We start from the raw sequence: 17,421 nt of genomic DNA on the forward strand, positions 1-17,421 counted from the left end.
CTACGTCCAGCAACTTGCAGTCCTCCAAGTCCTTAGTAGCCGCAGGTACCACAATAGGCTGGTTCAAGTGAAACGCTGAAACCACCTTAGGGAGAAATTGAGGACGAGTCCTCAATTCTGCCCTGTCCGTATGAAAAATTAGGTAAGGGCTTTTATAGTATAAAGCCGCCAATTCTGAGACACGCCTGGCTGAAGCCAGGGCTAACAGCATTAACACTTTCCATGTGAGATATTTTAAGTCCACAGTGGAGAGTGGTTCAAACCAATGTGATTTTAGGAACCCCAAAACAACATTGAGATCCCAAGGTGCCACTGGAGGCACAAAAGGAGGCTGTATATGCAGTACCCCCTTGACAAATGTCTGAACTTCAGGAACTGAAGCCAGTTCTTTCTGGAAGAAAATCGACAGGGCCGAAATTTGAACCTTAATGGACCCTAATTTTAGGCCCATAGACAGTCCTGTTTGCAGGAAATGCAGGAAACGACCCAGTTGAAATTCCTCTGTAGGGGCCTTCCTGGCCTCGCACCACGCAACATATTTACGCCAAATACGGTGATAATGTTGTACGGTTACATCCTTCCTGGCTTTGATCAGGGTAGGGATGACTTCATCCGGAATGCCTTTTTCCTTCAGGATCCGGCGTTCAACCGCCATGCCGTCAAACGCAGCCGCGGTAAGTCTTGGAACAGACAGGGTCCCTGCTGGAGCAGGTCCTTTCTTAGAGGTAGAGGCCACGGGTCCTCTGTGAGCATCTCTTGAAGTTCCGGGTACCAAGTCCTTCTTGGCCAATCCGGAGCCACGAGTATAGTCCTTACTCCTCTCCTTCTTATGATTCTCAGTACCTTGGGTATGAGAGGCAGAGGAGGGAACACATACACTGACTGGTACACCCACGGTGTTACCAGAGCGTCCACAGCTATTGCCTGAGGGTCCCTTGACCTGGCGCAATACCTGTCTAGTTTTTTGTTGAGGCGGGACGCCATCATGTCCACCTTTGGTTTTTCCCACCGGTTCACAATCATGTGGAAGACTTCTGGGTGAAGTCCCCACTCCCCCGGGTGGAGGTCGTGTCTGCTGAGGAAGTCTGCTTCCCAGTTGTCCACTCCCGGAATGAACACTGCTGACAGTGCTATCACATGATTTTCCGCCCAGCGAAGAATCCTTGCAACTTCTGTCATTGCCCTCCTGCTTCTTGTGCCGCCCTGTCTGTTTACGTGGGCGACTGCCGTGATGTTGTCCGACTGGATCAGCACCGGCTGACCTTGAAGCAGAGGTCTTGCTAGGCTTAGAGCATTGTAGATGGCCCTTAGCTCCAGGATATTTATGTGAAGTGATGTCTCCAGGCTTGACCACAAGCCCTGGAAATTTCTTCCCTGTGTGACTGCTCCCCAGCCTCTCAGGCTGTCATCCGTGGTCACCAGGACCCAGTCCTGAATGCCGAATCTGCGGCCCTCTAGAAGATGAGCACTCTGCAACCACCACAGGAGAGACACCCTTGTCCTTGGTGACAAGACTATCCGCTGATGCATCTGAAGATGCGACCCGGACCATTTGTCTAGCAGATCCCACTGGAAGGTTCTTGCGTGAAATCTGCCGAATGGGATTGCTTCGTAAGAAGCCACCATCTTTCCCAGGACCCTTGTGCATTGATGCACTGAGACTTGGCTTGGTTTTAGGAGGTTCCTGACTAGCTCGGATAACTCCCTGGCTTTCTCCTCCGGGAGAAACACCTTTTTCTGGACTGTGTCCAGGATCATCCCTAGGAATAGAAGTCGTGTCGTCGGGATCAGCTGCGATTTTGGAATATTGAGTATCCAACCGTGCTGGCGCAGCACTATCTGGGATAGTGCTACTCCAACTTCCAACTGTTCCCTGGATCTTGCCCTTATCAGGAGATCGTCCAAGTAAGGGATAACTAAAACTCCCTTTCTTCGAAGGAGTATCATCATTTCGGCCATTACCTTGGTAAAGACCCGGGGTGCCGTGGACAATCCAAACGGCAGCGTCTGAAACTGATAGTGACAGTTCTGTACCACAAACCTGAGGTACCCTTGGTGAGAAGGGTAAATTGGGACATGTAGGTAAGCATCTTTGATGTCCAGAGACACCATATAGTCCCCTTCTTCCAGGTTTGCAATCACTGCTCGGAGTGACTCCATCTTGAACTTGAACCTTTGTATGTAAGTGTTCAAGGATTTTAGGTTTAAAATTGGTCTCACCGAGCCGTCCGGCTTCGGTACCACAAATAGTGTGGAATAGTACCCCTTTCCCTGTTGTAGGAGGGGTACCTTGATTATCACCTGCTGGGAATACAGCTTGTGAATGGCTTCCAATACTGCCTCCCTGTCTGAGGGAGACGTTGGTAAAGCAGACTTTAGAAAACGGCGAGGGGGAGACGTCTCGAATTCCAATTTGTACCCCTGAGATACCACCTGAAGGATCCAGGGGTCCACTTGCGAGTGGGCCCACTGCGCACTGAATTTTTTGAGACGGGCCCCCACCGTACCTGAGTCCGCTTGTAAAGCCCCAGCGTCATGCTGAGGACTTTGCGGAGGCGGGAGAGGGCTTTTGTTCCTGGGAACTGGCTGTTTGTTGCAGCCTTTTTCCTCTCCCTCTGCCACGGGGCAGAAATGAGGCGCCTTTTGCCCGCTTGCCCTTATGGGGCCGAAAGGACTGCGCCTGATAATACGGCGTCTTCTTAGGTTGAGAAGCTACCTGGGGTAAAAATGTGGATTTTCCAGCAGTTGCCGTGGCTACCAGGTCTGATAGACCTACCCCAAATAACTCCTCCCCCTTATAAGGCAATATTTCCATATGCCTTTTTGAATCCGTATCACCTGACCACTGCCGCGTCCATAAACCTCTTCTTGCAGAAATGGACAGCGCGCTAACTCTTGATGCCAGTCGGCAAATATCCCTCTGTGCATCACGCATATATAGAAATGCATCCTTCAAATGCTCTATAGTCAGTAATATACTGTCCCTATTTAGGGTATCAATATTTTCAGTCAGGGAATCCGACCACGCCAGGCCCGCACTGCACATCCAGGCTGAGGCGATTGCTGGTCGCAGTATAACACCCGTGTGAGAGTATATACATTTTAGGATATTCTCCAGCTTTCTATCGGCAGGTTCCTTTAGGGCGGCCGTATCAGGAGAGGGTAGTGCTACCTGTTTAGACAAGCGTGTGAGCGCTTTATCCACCCTAGGGGGTGTTTCCCAACGTGCCCTATCCTCTGGCGGGAAAGGGTACGATGCCAATAACCTTTTAGGAATTATCAGTTTTTTATCGGGGGAAACCCACGCCTCATCACACACTTCATTTAATTCCTCGGACACAGGAAAAACTACAGGCAGTTTTTTCTCACCAAACATAATACCCTTTTTAGTGGTACTTGTATTATCAGAGATATGCAATACATTTTTCATTGCTTCAATCATCATGTAACGTGTGGCCCTAGTGGAAGTCACGTTTGTCTCCTCATCATCGACACTGGAGTCAGTATCCGTGTCTGTGTCTGCCATTTGAGGTAACGGGCGTTTTAAAGCCCCTGATGGCGTTTGAGACCCCTGGACAGGCACAAGCTGAGTAGCCGGCTGTCTCATGTCGTCAACTGTCTGTCGTAAAGAGCTGACACTGTCACGTAATTCCTTCCATAAGCTCATCCACTCAGGTGTCGACTCCCTAGGGGGTGACAACTGTATAATAGGCAATTGCTCCGCCTCCATCTCATTTTCCTCCTCAAACATGTCGACACAATCGTACCGACACACCGCACACACACAGGGAATGCTCTGATAGAGGACAGGACCCCACTAGCCCTTTGGGGAGATAGAGGGAGAGTATGCCAGCACACACCAGAGCGCTATATATATACAGGAATACCACTATAAAATGTGCTTTTCCCTTTATAGCTGCTGTTAGTATAAACTACTGCGCCAAATTAGTGCCCCCCTCTCTTTTTTACCCTTTTCTGTAGTGCAGGACTGCAGGGGAAAGTCAGGGAGACGTCCTTCCAGCGGAGCTGTGATGGAAAATGGCGCCCGTGTGCTGAGGAGATAGGCTCCGCCCCCTTCTCGGCGGCCTTTTCTCCCGCTTTTTTGGTGAGTTCTGGCAGGGGTTAAAATACATCCATATAGCCCTTGGGGTTATATGTGGTGTATTTATGCCAGCCAAGGTGTTTTACATTGCTGCTCAGGGCGCCCCCCCCTAGCGCCCTGCACCCTCAGTGACCGGAGTGTGAAGTGTGCCTGAGTAACAATGGCGCACAGCTGCAGTGCTGTGCGCTACCTTGTTGAAGACTGATGTCTTCTGCCGCCGATTTTTCCGGACCTTTTCTTGCTTCTGGCTCTGTAAGGGGGCCGGCGGCGCGGCTCTGGGACCGAGCTCCGAGGCTGGGCCTGTGTTCGGTCCCTCTGGAGCTAATGGTGTCCAGTAGCCTAAGAAGCCCAATCCACTCTGCACGCAGGTGAGTTCGCTTCTTCTCCCCTTAGTCCCTCGATGCAGTGAGCCTGTTGCCAGCAGGTCTCACTGAAAATAAAAAACCTAAAACTAAACTTTTACTAAGAAGCTCAGGAGAGCCCCTAGTGTGCACCCTTCTCGGCCGGGCACAAAAATCTAACTGAGGCTTGGAGGAGGGTCATAGGGGGAGGAGCCAGTGCACACCAGGTAGTCCTAAAGCTTTTACTTTTGTGCCCAGTCTCCTGCGGAGCCGCTATTCCCCATGGTCCTTACGGAGTTCCCAGCATCCACTAGGACGTCAGAGAAATTACAAATAATGTAAGGGGCATGAATCAGGATTATTTTTCTTTCCTGTGGTGGCTAACGTCTGGGCGTGCAGGTTGCAAAACTGGAGTATAAGGTAGTCTTTTCCTGCAATACCACGCCCCTTTATGTGGAGCCACGCCCATTTCAACGAAGCCACGCCTCCTTTTTGGCAGCGCGCGCCTTCGGCACGCGCATGTTTGTCCCTTTACTACTGCCAATTATGGGGGATATGGGGGGGGGGGGCGCCGAAGAATTTTTTGGCTTGGGGGAGAAAAATTTCTAGTTACGCCACTGGCCCTCTGGGATGTTGTATCATTATTTCAGCTCGCTACGCCCGGAGTAGCGAGGCACCCAACCTTTACACAGCTAAACCTGATTACTATGGGCGCAATATGCGCTATAACGGAGATCATTTTAGAAAGGAAATTGGGCGTGCTATGTCATTTAAATCTCACCCAGTGAGTTCTTCTGATGGCATTGCAAATACACATATGCTGTGATTGGAAGGGGCGTGGTATAACAGATAGACAGTGTCTAGTTGGACAGTCAACAGATAGACACCACAGTCAAAAGGTTGACACAGAAAATAAGTCGACAGGGTCAAAAGGTAGACATGAAAAAAGTAGACAGTACACAAGGTAGACAGGGTCAAAAGGTAGACAGGGTCAAAAGGTCGACATGAAAATGGTCGACATAAAAAAGGTAGGCACCTTTTTTTTTGCATTTGTGGGGTTTGTGTGGATAGTTTTGTCATCTGGCACCCCTAATTGTGGAAAGGCATCCGCTCCCGGGGCTCGCCACGCTTCGGGCTCGGTGTGCCCAACTCTATGCCGACATGGATAGAGAAGGTATTAAAATGTCCAAAAACATGTAAAGTGAAAAAAATAAAAAATAACCTGTGTCTACCTTTTTTATGTCGGTTATTTTCATGTCGACCTTTTGACCCTGTTGACCTTTTGACCTTGTCGACCTAATGTCTATCTAACATATGGGGCCAAATGTGATAGAGTGAGAGTTTCAGAAAGTGAGAGATTTGGTAAGGTTTTTCCATTTTTTTTTTTTTTTTTAAAGTGGCAATCATTTACACTGCAAAACCAGGTTGATCTTGCTGTGTAAATGATTGCCACTTTAAAAAAAACAACAACTGCAAAACCTTACCAAATCTCTCACTTTTTGAAACTCTCACTCGATTACATTTGTCCCAGTGTGTCTATCTATTGACTGTCTAACTAGACACTGTCTATCTATCATCTGGATACCAATTGGAATAGATGTGGAAAGAAGAATCAGTGCAGGAATGTTTCTTACCTGGCCAGTTGCTACATAATCTTTCACTGGGTGAATGGCCAGGCTGAGGATGTCATCGTCGTGGCCCAGGTACAGTCTTTGGGAATGCTGCAGCTTGTTATAGACCACAGCCACTGCTGCTACGTGAAACACCACCTCTGCAGTCTGAGTGTAGAACAGGTTGTTTCTACAGTCAAAGCCTCTATAGCTAGAAAAGAGGACAATAAATCACATTATTACCTGAAGAGACATTAACAGACCAAAAGATAAATAACCGCCAACATCCAAAGGCTGGTTCTAGAGCAGGGCTTCCCATCCACAGTCCTCAAGGCACACTAATACCTCCTTCATGCCGCAAAAGACAAGTCGCACCTGGGATTTATGCACGAGTCCTTTCCGGGTGCGACTGGGTGAGATCCCTTTCAGACTGGCGGGCAAACCTGGCAATATGCCGGGTTGGTGAGGTCACCGCCGGCGCGTGCGGAGGCAGCGCTTGGAGATGTATAGGGCACACATTGCCTCTGTAACGTCAGTGATTTCAAGAAATACCCATTTAGACTATTTGTCAGTGTGCAGAAGCCAGTGCTAGCCACAAGGAGGCGCTCTCTAGAATCTATTGTCATTTCATATTAGCAATGTTTCATTTAAAATGTGGAATCTTTACTATGTGGTTTCTTGCTCTGAATCAACAATTTATTAATTTTGTTTTATTTAAGATCTATATTGTATCTTTTATTCTAAAATGATATTTTTCATGTAATAATTATCACAAAACCACAGTGCAATATGGGAATATTATTCCCAATGGGATGGTAAAATAAGTTCCAGGAATTATGCGGCTGAAAAGACCTTAGCTGCAATGTGAATATGAGATGGAAATGAGAATAAAGGGCCATATTCACGGGCCGATTTGGGGAGAGATGTGTGCTGAGCGAAACCACTCAGCACACATCTCTCCCCCCGCTCAGCACAGCACGATGTGTGCTGAGCGTACGGGGGGAGACGGGGGGGCAGCTCATTTCACCCAGCGGGTGAAATGAGCTACCTGCTAGATTGAGCCTGCATGCAGGCCAATCTAGCACCAGCGCACCAGCGATAGCGACACGCGGGGCTGCGCATCGCTATCGCTGTGGGGGTACACATGGAGAGATCACTGCTTAAACTCTAAGCAATCTAGTCAGTGCGTGAGTAACCCCCTTTAGAAATTAAATGTACGGGACAAGCTCCAGGAAACTGTGTAAGTCAATTAGAGAAAAGACAGATACGATACTCGCGTTCAATATAACTGTTTAAATAATCAGAGGCCGTGTATGAGGCTAGCCTACACGTAACATGGGTCACATCTCTCATGAAATACACAGGTTCTGTGGGGTGTAGTATGAAATACCTACAATCAAAATTCCGACAACAATTGACCAACGGTCAAAATCCCAACAAGGTCAAAATACAGACATTTAAAATACCGGCAAGGTCAAAATACGACATTTTAAAATGTCGAAAGGTCAAAAAGTTGATACAAGTTTTTAACTTTTTTTGTGTGTATGTCGACATGGACACCATATAAGTGTACCGTCATAGGAGGATCCAGGGGGGTGGGTGCACTCAGGCCCGTGCCCACCCCTGTCATTTCTGACTTCTTTTCTTTTTCAAAAGGAGAACAGCGGCAGCACTACTGCTATTTACGTCAGTCAGATTTGATATAAGAGCTGGCAGGCACTAGGACCCGCCACAGCTCTAACAGCAAGTCCGTGTTGTAACCAATGGGGAGGCTGGAGCTGCAGCTCCAGCATCCCCCACTGCCAGCCGGCCAGAGTCCAGCCCAGGCGCGGGGTTCAAATGCCAGTGAGATTGTTACTTATGACAGCGCAGAAGGCTTCATTAGCCCTCACTGCACCGCACAGTTTCCCAGCACTTCCTCCTCCACTTCCTTTACCACCGTGATAGGTGCAGTCACACTCAGCCTCAGCTTTGAGAAGGCGGCAGTGAGAAGTGTGGGGAACTAAGCCAGGGGAGAAGTTGCCAATGGCAACCAATCAGCTGCTACGTATAATTTTATAGAATACGCTAATGTTACCTCAACACTGATTGATTGCCATGGGCAACTTTTCCACTGGCTCACTTCTCCACTCTTTTCACTGCTTCATGAATAGACCCCATAGTACTGTGGCACAGTGATATTGGAAGAGGACAACAGACTACATATACTTGACAAATATTTGTAAATAATTAAATTTACTCTGTGGTGTAAATTTACTAAGGTGGGAGTTTTTTTTAGAACTGCTGAAGTTGCCCATAGCAACCAATCAGATTCTATCTATTATCTTCTAGAAGCAGCTAGAAAAATGTTAAGTGTAATCTGATTGGTTGCTATGAGTAACATCACCAGTTCTAAAAAACCTTTCACCTTAGTAAATTTACCCCTATGTATGTTTTAGACCAGGGGTTCTTGACTCTTGTCCTCAGGTACCACCAACAGGTCATGTTTTGGGGATTTCTTTAATCATGCACAGGTGAGTTACTCCAGTTTGTTGTGTCAGTAATTATCTAACCTGCTCCCACAGACAGAAATCCTCAAAACATGGCCTGTTGGGGAAACTTGAGGGTTGAGGTGGAGAACCCCTATTTTAGACCATTTAATAGATATATCTGATACATGTTACTTGAGTTTATATATTTATAGTACTGGAGTTATTAGAGCAATCCCTAAGTGTGCATTGTCTCACTAGCAAGCAATGTGGGGTATTCAGATGTGGTTGGAGGTGCGCTGTGCACCGCAAAGCACCAATTATCTGTACTGTGCGCATGTACAGGACCCATTCTGTGCGTGTGCGAACGGGCCTGCAACGTAGCACTTAGTCCGGCATCAGACTGTGGTTGACAATCTGATGCCATTGGTGGGTGGGGAGGGGGCGGAGATGGGGTGGGAGGGAAGAGGTCAGGGATCTCTGTGGTTGCACAGAGATTTCCTGGCCTCTGCGACAGGTTGCCTGCACGTCACCATGGGTGCCGCAAGCTGTCCGTTGGTGAGTGACTGATCCGATGGTGCGTCCTAGGAGACAGGTCAGATCACTACTGCAGCAGGAGGCTTCTGCATGTAATAGATGCCCCCAACTGTCATGTGTTCGGCTGCCAACTGTCATGTGTTTAGCTCCTAGTCATGTGTTCAACTCCTGTCATGTGTTCAGCTTCCATCTGTCATGTGTTCAACTCCTAACTGTCATGTGTTCGGCTCCCAACTGTCATGTGTTTAGCTCCTAGTCATGTGTTCAACTCCTGTCATGTGTTCAGCTCCTAAATGTCATTTGTTCAGCTCTCAACTGTCATGTGTTCAACTCCCAACTGTCATGTGTTCAACTCCCAACTGTCATGTGTTCAACTCCCAACTGTCATGTGTTCAACTGCTAACTGTCATGTGTTCAACTCCTTACTGTCATGTGTTCAGCTCCCAACTGTCATGTGTCTAGCTCCTAGTCATGTTTCAACTCCTGTCATGTGTTCAGCTCCTAAATGTCATGTGTTCAGCTCCTGTCATGTGTTCAGCTCCCAACTGTCATGTGTTCAACTCCTGTCATGTGTTCAGCTCCCAACTGTCATGTGTTCAGCTCCCAACTGTCATGTGTTCAGCTCCCAACTGTCATGTGTTCAACACCCAACTGTCATGTGTTCAACTCCTGTCATTTGTTCAACTCCTGTCATGTGTTCAACTCCCAACTGTCATGTGTTCAACTCCTAACTGTCATGTGTTCAACTCCTTACTGTCATGTGTTCAGCTCCCAACTGTCCTGTGTTTAGCTCCTAGTCATGTGTTCAACTCCTAAATGTCATGTGTTCAGCTCCCAACTGTCATGTGTTCAGCTCCCAACTGTCATGTGCTCAACTCCTTACTGTCATGTGTTCAGCTCCCAACTGTCATGTGTTTAGCTCCTAGTCATGTGTTCAACTCCTGTCATGTGTTCAGCTCCTAAATGTCATGTGTTCAGCTCCCAACTGTCATGTGTTCAGCTCCTGTCATGTGTTCAGCTCCCAACTGTCATGTGTTCAGCTCCCAACTGTCATCTGTTCAGCTCCCAACTGTCATGTGTTTAGCTCCTAACTGTCATGTGTTCAGCTCCTAACTGTCATGTGTTCAACTCCCAACTGTCATGTGTTCAACTCCTGTCATGTGTTCAGCTCCCAACTGTCATGTGTTTAGCTCCTAGTCATGTGTTCAACTCCTAACTGTCATGTGTTCAGCTCCTAAATGTCATGTGTTCAGCTCCTAAATGTCATGTGTTCAGCTCCCAACTGTCATGTGTTCAGCTCCTGTCATGTGTTCAGCTCCCAACTGTCATGTGTTCAACTCCCAACTGTCATGTGTTCAACTCCCAACTGTCATGTGTTCAACTCCCAACTGTCATGTGTTCAACTCCTGTCGTGTGTTCAGTTTCTGTCATGTGTTTGAAAAATCACAGTTGGGAGCTGATTGGCTGGAGTACCATTTATCTTACACAATGCGTTTTATCACTCACAAGTTGTATAACTCATTGATAAATGGGCCCCACAGAATGTGAACATTTGCTCACCTGACACAAGGGTAAAGGGGTATCAGTAACTGAAGTGATTATAGCTAATTTGGCAGGGAAATGTATCAAACCTAAAGAGGACAGGCGGAAACTAGCTTCTATCATTTTATAGAATGTACTAAATAAATGATGGCTAGAAGCTCATTGGTTGCTATGGGCAACTTCTTTATTTGTCCACTTTAGAGGGCTTGATACATCTCCCCTGCAGTGATATGACGCTGTGCAAAAAGCGGGTGCTAGGTCGTCATAATGTCCGACATCCCTGGCGCTATTACAGCAGCTACTCCTGTACAGCGCACGTTTTATGGAATTGGGTCTTCAGTCGCTTGCACAATAGAATGTAACATATGAAAGCTGAGGACACAAGGAGAACTTACCCATGTACAAATTTTAACTTCAAGCTTTCGTCTGGCGCCTTTTCTCGTTTAAGGGAAGGCAATGCACTTTGCTTTTCTTTGTTTTGCTGCTTGAGCTGAGGTAGATCTTCTTTGTAAACCTTAAAATGACAATTTGAAAAGTGAGGATGAGTTCTCTTCTATTGGAACTGTGGATGGCAGCTCTCATGTATTGGCACCATTCACACGGCAATGTTTCCTGCTTCCAAAGCGCCTCAGGCCTGAAACTGTTCCAGGACTGACAACTGCTTTAGGGCTGTGCAGTGTAATCAAACAATTCCCCCTCTGCCCCCCTGTTATGCCACTTCCCCGACAGCAATATGGATAGTGACACCGGCTGGAACGCAGGATTGTCCCACTTGTATAGGGGGGTATCATAATAAAATATGTATTATGTATTTGATGTTTATTATATTTCTTTTATTATAATACAAAAAAAGAAATACATGAAATAGACTACTTTTACTGTATTTATTTTACTATGATACAAATTATAATAATAAAATAATAAAATCATTATTTTATTATTATTTTATATCATAATTCCACAAATCAGCATTTCCCAAACCCCACCAGGTTTTAAGGCAATCCATGCTTGAGTGCAGATGGTTAAATCAAATTAACTGAGGTCAGTCACCTGTGCTCAAGCATGGATATCTTTAAAACCGAGACTGTACTGTAAGGGTGAAATTTGGGAAACTGCCACAAATAAAATATAATAAATGTGTTTATTTCAGTGTTTTCCAGATTCGGTCCCCAGGCACCCTAACAGTGCAGGTTTTAAGGCTAGTCATGCTTAATCACAGTTGACTTAATTAATACCTCAGACTGGGGCTTATTCAGTATGGAGCAGTTGTGTGATCCCCTGCGCAGTTTCCCAATTATTGGGGAACTGCGCAGGTGCAGGACCTCTTCTACGCATGTGCAGAGCAGGTCCTGTGTGTGGCTTGCATTTTTACGATAGCCTCTGCCTGATTAACAAGCAGAGGCATTCGGTATGCAGAAGCGGAGGCATCTTGGCCTCGCAAGGTCCCCTGCGACGGCCAGCCTGAGTAAGCAGAGGATTAGGACAAACAGTGGTAGCTGCTCAATCATTCCTGGAGATAACTATATATCAGGTGCTAGAAAAAGGGAGGGGTCACAAACAAACAGCAGACAGGGGGGTGCTTCCCCCCCCCCCCCCTTCCCCCAGCACACTGAAAATTACCTGCAACAATACCTGAACCTAATAGAATTTCAGAGAAATGTGCTGGGGGATACCGGAGAGGAAGGGGGAGCACCCCCTCCCCCCCCCCCCCCCACTCCCTGGTATCCCCCAGCTCATTTCTCAGAAATTCTATTGGGTTCAGGTATTGTTGCAGGAGGGGGGGGGGGGGGGGGGGGGGGAGGGGCTGGGCTGCACTGCACAAGCATGGATAGCCTTAAAACCTTAACAGTTTGGGAAACCCTGATTTATTTTACTAGTATTTGTATCATAAAGTCACATAATATAATAAAATCAATGTCATTTTTGTATTATTATTTTATAACATAACAAAACAAATATAATTAAATCGACATATTGTAGTTAATTGTCATTGTACAATATTAAATGTAATGTGACCTAACTTGATAATTTTTTCTATTAAACAGTGTTAGTGCCCTTTGGAGAACCACCATAACCCCCCACTGTGTACCCCTATGATGCAGGAACTCTATCACGCTGAGCTCCCACCATTACATCAGTGAGACAGCTGGAAGAGAAGACATCCATCTATCAGCACTATACAATCTTCCTGTCAGCTGCAGGCTGCGCACGCAATAAATACCCTTGAACGGCTGCTCTCTGCTTTTACTGTAATTACAGCGCTGAAAGTGTCTATCAGGTAAAGCCAGAAACACAGAATACAGGCTGAGAATGTAAATATGAAGAACAATATCCAGAGGACAGAACATAAATGTCATTGTTATTCCATGTGTATTCCTTATTTCCTGTAAAATGTTCACAAAGCTATCAAGTCAATTAATTGCTTATGTACTAATACTGCTTATTATAGGCTATGTTGTAATGATTTCTGTGTGTAGGATATCATTAGAGATAAACACTTCTAGCAACTAGTCACTTGTACAGTAGCTGCCATTGCTACACTGGACTGTCCTGCGGCTGGTGTTAGTTGCTCCTTTCTATTAAAGGGCAGCAATGATCAGCTTGAAAACCCATCTGATTTACCCTACTGTCACAGTATAACCCACAGTGTATTGTAACGAGTGACTGTTCATTTGTGATGCCAGTCTATCCCCTGTGATGCCAGTCTATCCCCCGTGATGCCAGTCTATCCCCTGTGATGCCAGTCTATCCCCCGTGATGCCAGTCTATCCCCGTGATGCCAGTCTATCCCCTGTGATGCCAATCTATCCCCCTGTGATGCCAGTCTATCCCCTTGATGCCAATCTATCCCCCTGTGATGCCAATATATCCTCTGTGATGCCAGTCTATCCCCCTGTGATGCCATTCTATCCACTGTAATGCCAATTTATCCCCTGTGATGCCAGTCCATCTCCCTGTGATGCCAATCTATCCCCCTGAAATGCCAATCTATCCCCTGTGATGCCAGTCTATACCCCTGTGAAGCCAATCTATCCCCTGTAATGCCGGTTTAACCCCCTGTGATGCCAATCTATCCCCTGTGATGCTAATCTATCCCCTGTGATGCCAATTTATCCCGTGTTGCCAGTCTATCCCCTGTGATGCCAGTCTATCCCCTGTGATGCCAATCTATCCCCCTGTGATGCCAATATATCCTCTGTGATGCCAATCTATCCCCCTGTGATGCCAGTCTATCCCCCTGTGATGCCAGTCTATCCCCCTGTGATGCCATTCTATCCACTGTAATGCCAATTTATCCCCTGTGATGCCAGTCCATCTCCCTGTGATGCCAATATATCCCCCTGAAATGCCAATCTATCCCCTGTGATGCCAGTCTATACCCCTGTGAAGCCAATCTATCCCCTGTAATGCCGGTTTAACCCCCTGTGATGCCAATCTATCCCCTGTGATGCCAATCTATCCCCTGTGATGCCAATTTATCCCGTGTTGCCAGTCTATCCCCTGTGATGCCAGTCTATACCCTGTGTTGCCAGTTTACCCCCTGTGTTGCCAGTTGATCCCCTGTGATGCCAATCTATCCCCTTTGGGCTGAAGAGGAATCAGTTTAGAATCCAGCTAAATTTAATATGAGATTACTTACATTCTTTAAATAAAGATACATACTTTTTATAATATATTGCCTAAGATAGTTACCAAGGTTATTACATTGCTGACATATCTAAAAAAAACATGGGCCCTCATTCCGAGTTGTTCGCTCGGAGATTTTCATCGCATCGCAGTGAGAATTCTCTTAGTGCGCATGCGCAATGTTCGCACTGCGACTGCGCCAAGTAACTTTACTATGATGAAAGTAAGTTTACTCACGGCATTTTCATCGCTCCGACGTTCGCATTGTGATTGACAGGAAATGGGTGTTACTGGGCGGATGCACGGCGTTTTAGGGGCGTGTGGCTGGAAACGCTACCGTTTCCGGGAAAAACGCAGGAGTGGCCGGAGAAACGGTGGGAGTGCCTGGGCGAACGCTGGGTGTGTTTATGACGTCAGCCAGGAACGAAAAGCACTGAACTGATCGCACAGGCAGAGTAAGTCTGAAGCTACTCAGAAACTGCTAACTCGTTTGTAATCGCAATATTGCGCGTACGTCGGTCGCAATTTTAAGAAGCTAAGATTCACTCCCAGTAGGCGGCGGCTTAGCGTGTGTAACTCTGCTACATTCGCCTTGCGAGCGAACAACTCGGAATGAGGGCCATGGTCAATGTTTTTATACAGTACAAGAAAGCCCATATTTGTATGCACACATTTATTTCAGACACGTTTGTTTGACCGTATCTGTGAGCGGCAGAAGGAAATGCATTAGGTTTTCCAGTTGCTGTTCATGTACATAGACCTACATAAAATTCAACTCCATATGGCGCTAATCTAATGAGAATAATATCACCAATCTAATGCAGATCTCTAGGCAATAGTCCAGCCAAAACACATATGTTCTTTCTACTACCAAAAGTCAGCACAAACGGGAACGTGATGGGTATCACAACTCGGAGACATGTACTGTAGCCAGATCTCTCCTAGTCTAGGAGGGTGTATATAATATGTGGGTGCACAGGGCAGCACCAGGAGTGAGGATGCCGGTTTGCCTATATGTTTACAGTCTGCCCCAATGTGATGACACAGATGCATCATACAAGCACCCTTGCGAAGCCTTGCAGCAGCAAGCCACTTTCCAAGGAATTGCTGCGGATAACCCTAGCCCTAATTGTAGCCTAACGACAACAATAAATGCAGCCTAATCCCAAGTACGGTCTAACCCTAATCCCAAATGCAGTCTAATCCTAACCCCAAATGCAGTTTAAGCCTAACCCTTAAGTGCTGTGCAGTCAAACCCTAGCCCTCATATGCAGCTTAACCCTAATTGCAGCCTAAACTTAACCACAAGTGCAGCCTAACTCTAATCCCTAGCTCTAACTACAGCCTAATCTTCGCCCTAATTACAGAATAACCCTAGCTCTAATAGCAACCTATTCCTAGCCCTAATAGCAGCCTAGTCTAACTCTAATTGCAGTATATCTCTAACTCTCATCGCAGCCTATACCTAGTTCTAATTGTAGCCTAAACCTAGCTCTAATTGTAGCCTAACCCTAGCACTAATTGCAGCCCATCCCCACCACTAATTAAAGCCCATCCCTAACTCTAATTGCAGCATTACCCTAGCTCTAACGACAGCCTAACCCTAACCCTAATTGCAGCCTAATCCTAGCCCTAATTGCTGCATAAACCTAGCCCAGGAGCAGTTCTTGGCGCGGGCAAGCAGTGCCTGTGCCCGGGGCGCTGCGGCCTGCGGGCGCGGCCGCAGTCACCCCGCATCCCGGCTACTGCATACGCCATGAGCTGTGTGGGCGCCCGATGTAGCCGGCTCCATCGTCAGATACTAGAGGTCATAATAGACCTCTAGTGTCTGTGCGGCGCTGCTACGGGAGAGACGTCATGCTAGTGGAAACTTTCACCCTGGGCGCCACAAAGTGTAGAACCGGCCCTGACCTAACCCTAATAGCAGCCTATCCCTAGCCCTAACATGAGTCTATCCCAGCACTAATTGCAGCCTATCCCTAACTCTAATGGCAGTCTACCCCTAACTGTAATTGCAGCATAACCATAGCTCTAACTACAGCCTAACCCTAACCATAATTGCAGCCTAACTTTAGCTCTAATTGCAGCCAATCCCCAACTCTAATGGCAGACTATCCCTGGCACTAACTGCAGCCTATCCCCAACTCTAATGGCAGACTATCCCTAGCACTAACTGCAGCCTATCCCCAACTCTAATGGCAGACTATCCCTAGCACTAACTGCAGCCTATCCCCAACTCTAATGGCAGACTATCCCTAGCACTAACTGCAGCCTATCCCCAACTCTAATGGCAGACTATCCCTAGCACTAACTGCAGCCTATCCCCAACTCTAATGGCAGACTATCCCTAGCACTAACTGCAGCCTATCCCCAACTCTAATGGCAGACTATCCCTAGCACTAACTGCAGCCTATCCCCAACTCTAATGGCAGACTATCCCTAGCACTAATTGCAGCCAATCCCCAACTCTAATGGCAGACTATCCCTAGCACTAATTGCAGCCAATCCCCAACTCTAATGGCAGACTATCCCTAGCACTAATTGCAGCCAATCCCCAACTCTAATGGCAGACTATCCCTAGCACTAACTGCAGCCTATCCCTGATTCTAATTGCAGACTATCCCTAGCACTAACTGCAGCCTATCCCTGATTCTAATGGCAGACTATCCCTAGCACTAACTGCAGCCTATCCCTGATTCTAATTGCAGACTATCCCTAGAACTAACTGCAGCCTATCCCCAACTCTAATGGCAGACTATCCCTAGCACTAACTGCAGCCTATCCCCAACTCTAATGGCAGACTATCCCTAGCACTAACTGCAGCCTATCCCCAACTCTAATGGCAGACTATCCCTAGCACTAACTGCAGCCTATCCCCAACTCTAATGGCAGACTATCCCTAGCACTAACTGCAGCCTATCCCCAACTCTAATGGCAGACTATCCCTAGCACTAACTGCAGCCTATCCCCAACTCTAATGGCAGACTATCCCTAGCACTAACTGCAGCCTATCCCCAACTCTAATGGCAGACTATCCCTAGCACTAACTGCAGCCTATCCCCAACTCTAATGGCAGACTATCCCTAGCACTAACTGCAGCCTATCCCCAACTCTAATGGCAGACTATCCCTAGCACTAATTGCAGCCAATCCCCAACTCTAATGGCAGACTATCCCTAGCACTAACTGCAGCCT

General features: G+C 47.0%; 1 protein-coding gene across 1 annotated transcript in view; it reads right to left on the minus strand.

Moving 5' to 3' along the window:
- The window catches only part of EML6 (EMAP like 6), a 363,450-nt gene that overhangs the window by 167,473 nt on the left and 178,556 nt on the right, over nucleotides 1–17,421 (minus strand). The window contains exons 13-14 of the mRNA XM_063918642.1: nucleotides 10,996–11,114; nucleotides 6,078–6,264 (exon numbers count right to left, since the gene is read on the minus strand). Of these exons, the coding sequence (XP_063774712.1) occupies nucleotides 6,078–6,264; nucleotides 10,996–11,114 (306 nt within the window). The remainder of the gene's footprint in view (nucleotides 1–6,077; nucleotides 6,265–10,995; nucleotides 11,115–17,421) is intronic.

The sequence above is a fragment of the Pseudophryne corroboree genome, chromosome 4 (genome assembly GCF_028390025.1).
Source record: "Pseudophryne corroboree isolate aPseCor3 chromosome 4, aPseCor3.hap2, whole genome shotgun sequence".
NCBI lineage: Eukaryota > Metazoa > Chordata > Amphibia > Anura > Myobatrachidae > Pseudophryne > Pseudophryne corroboree.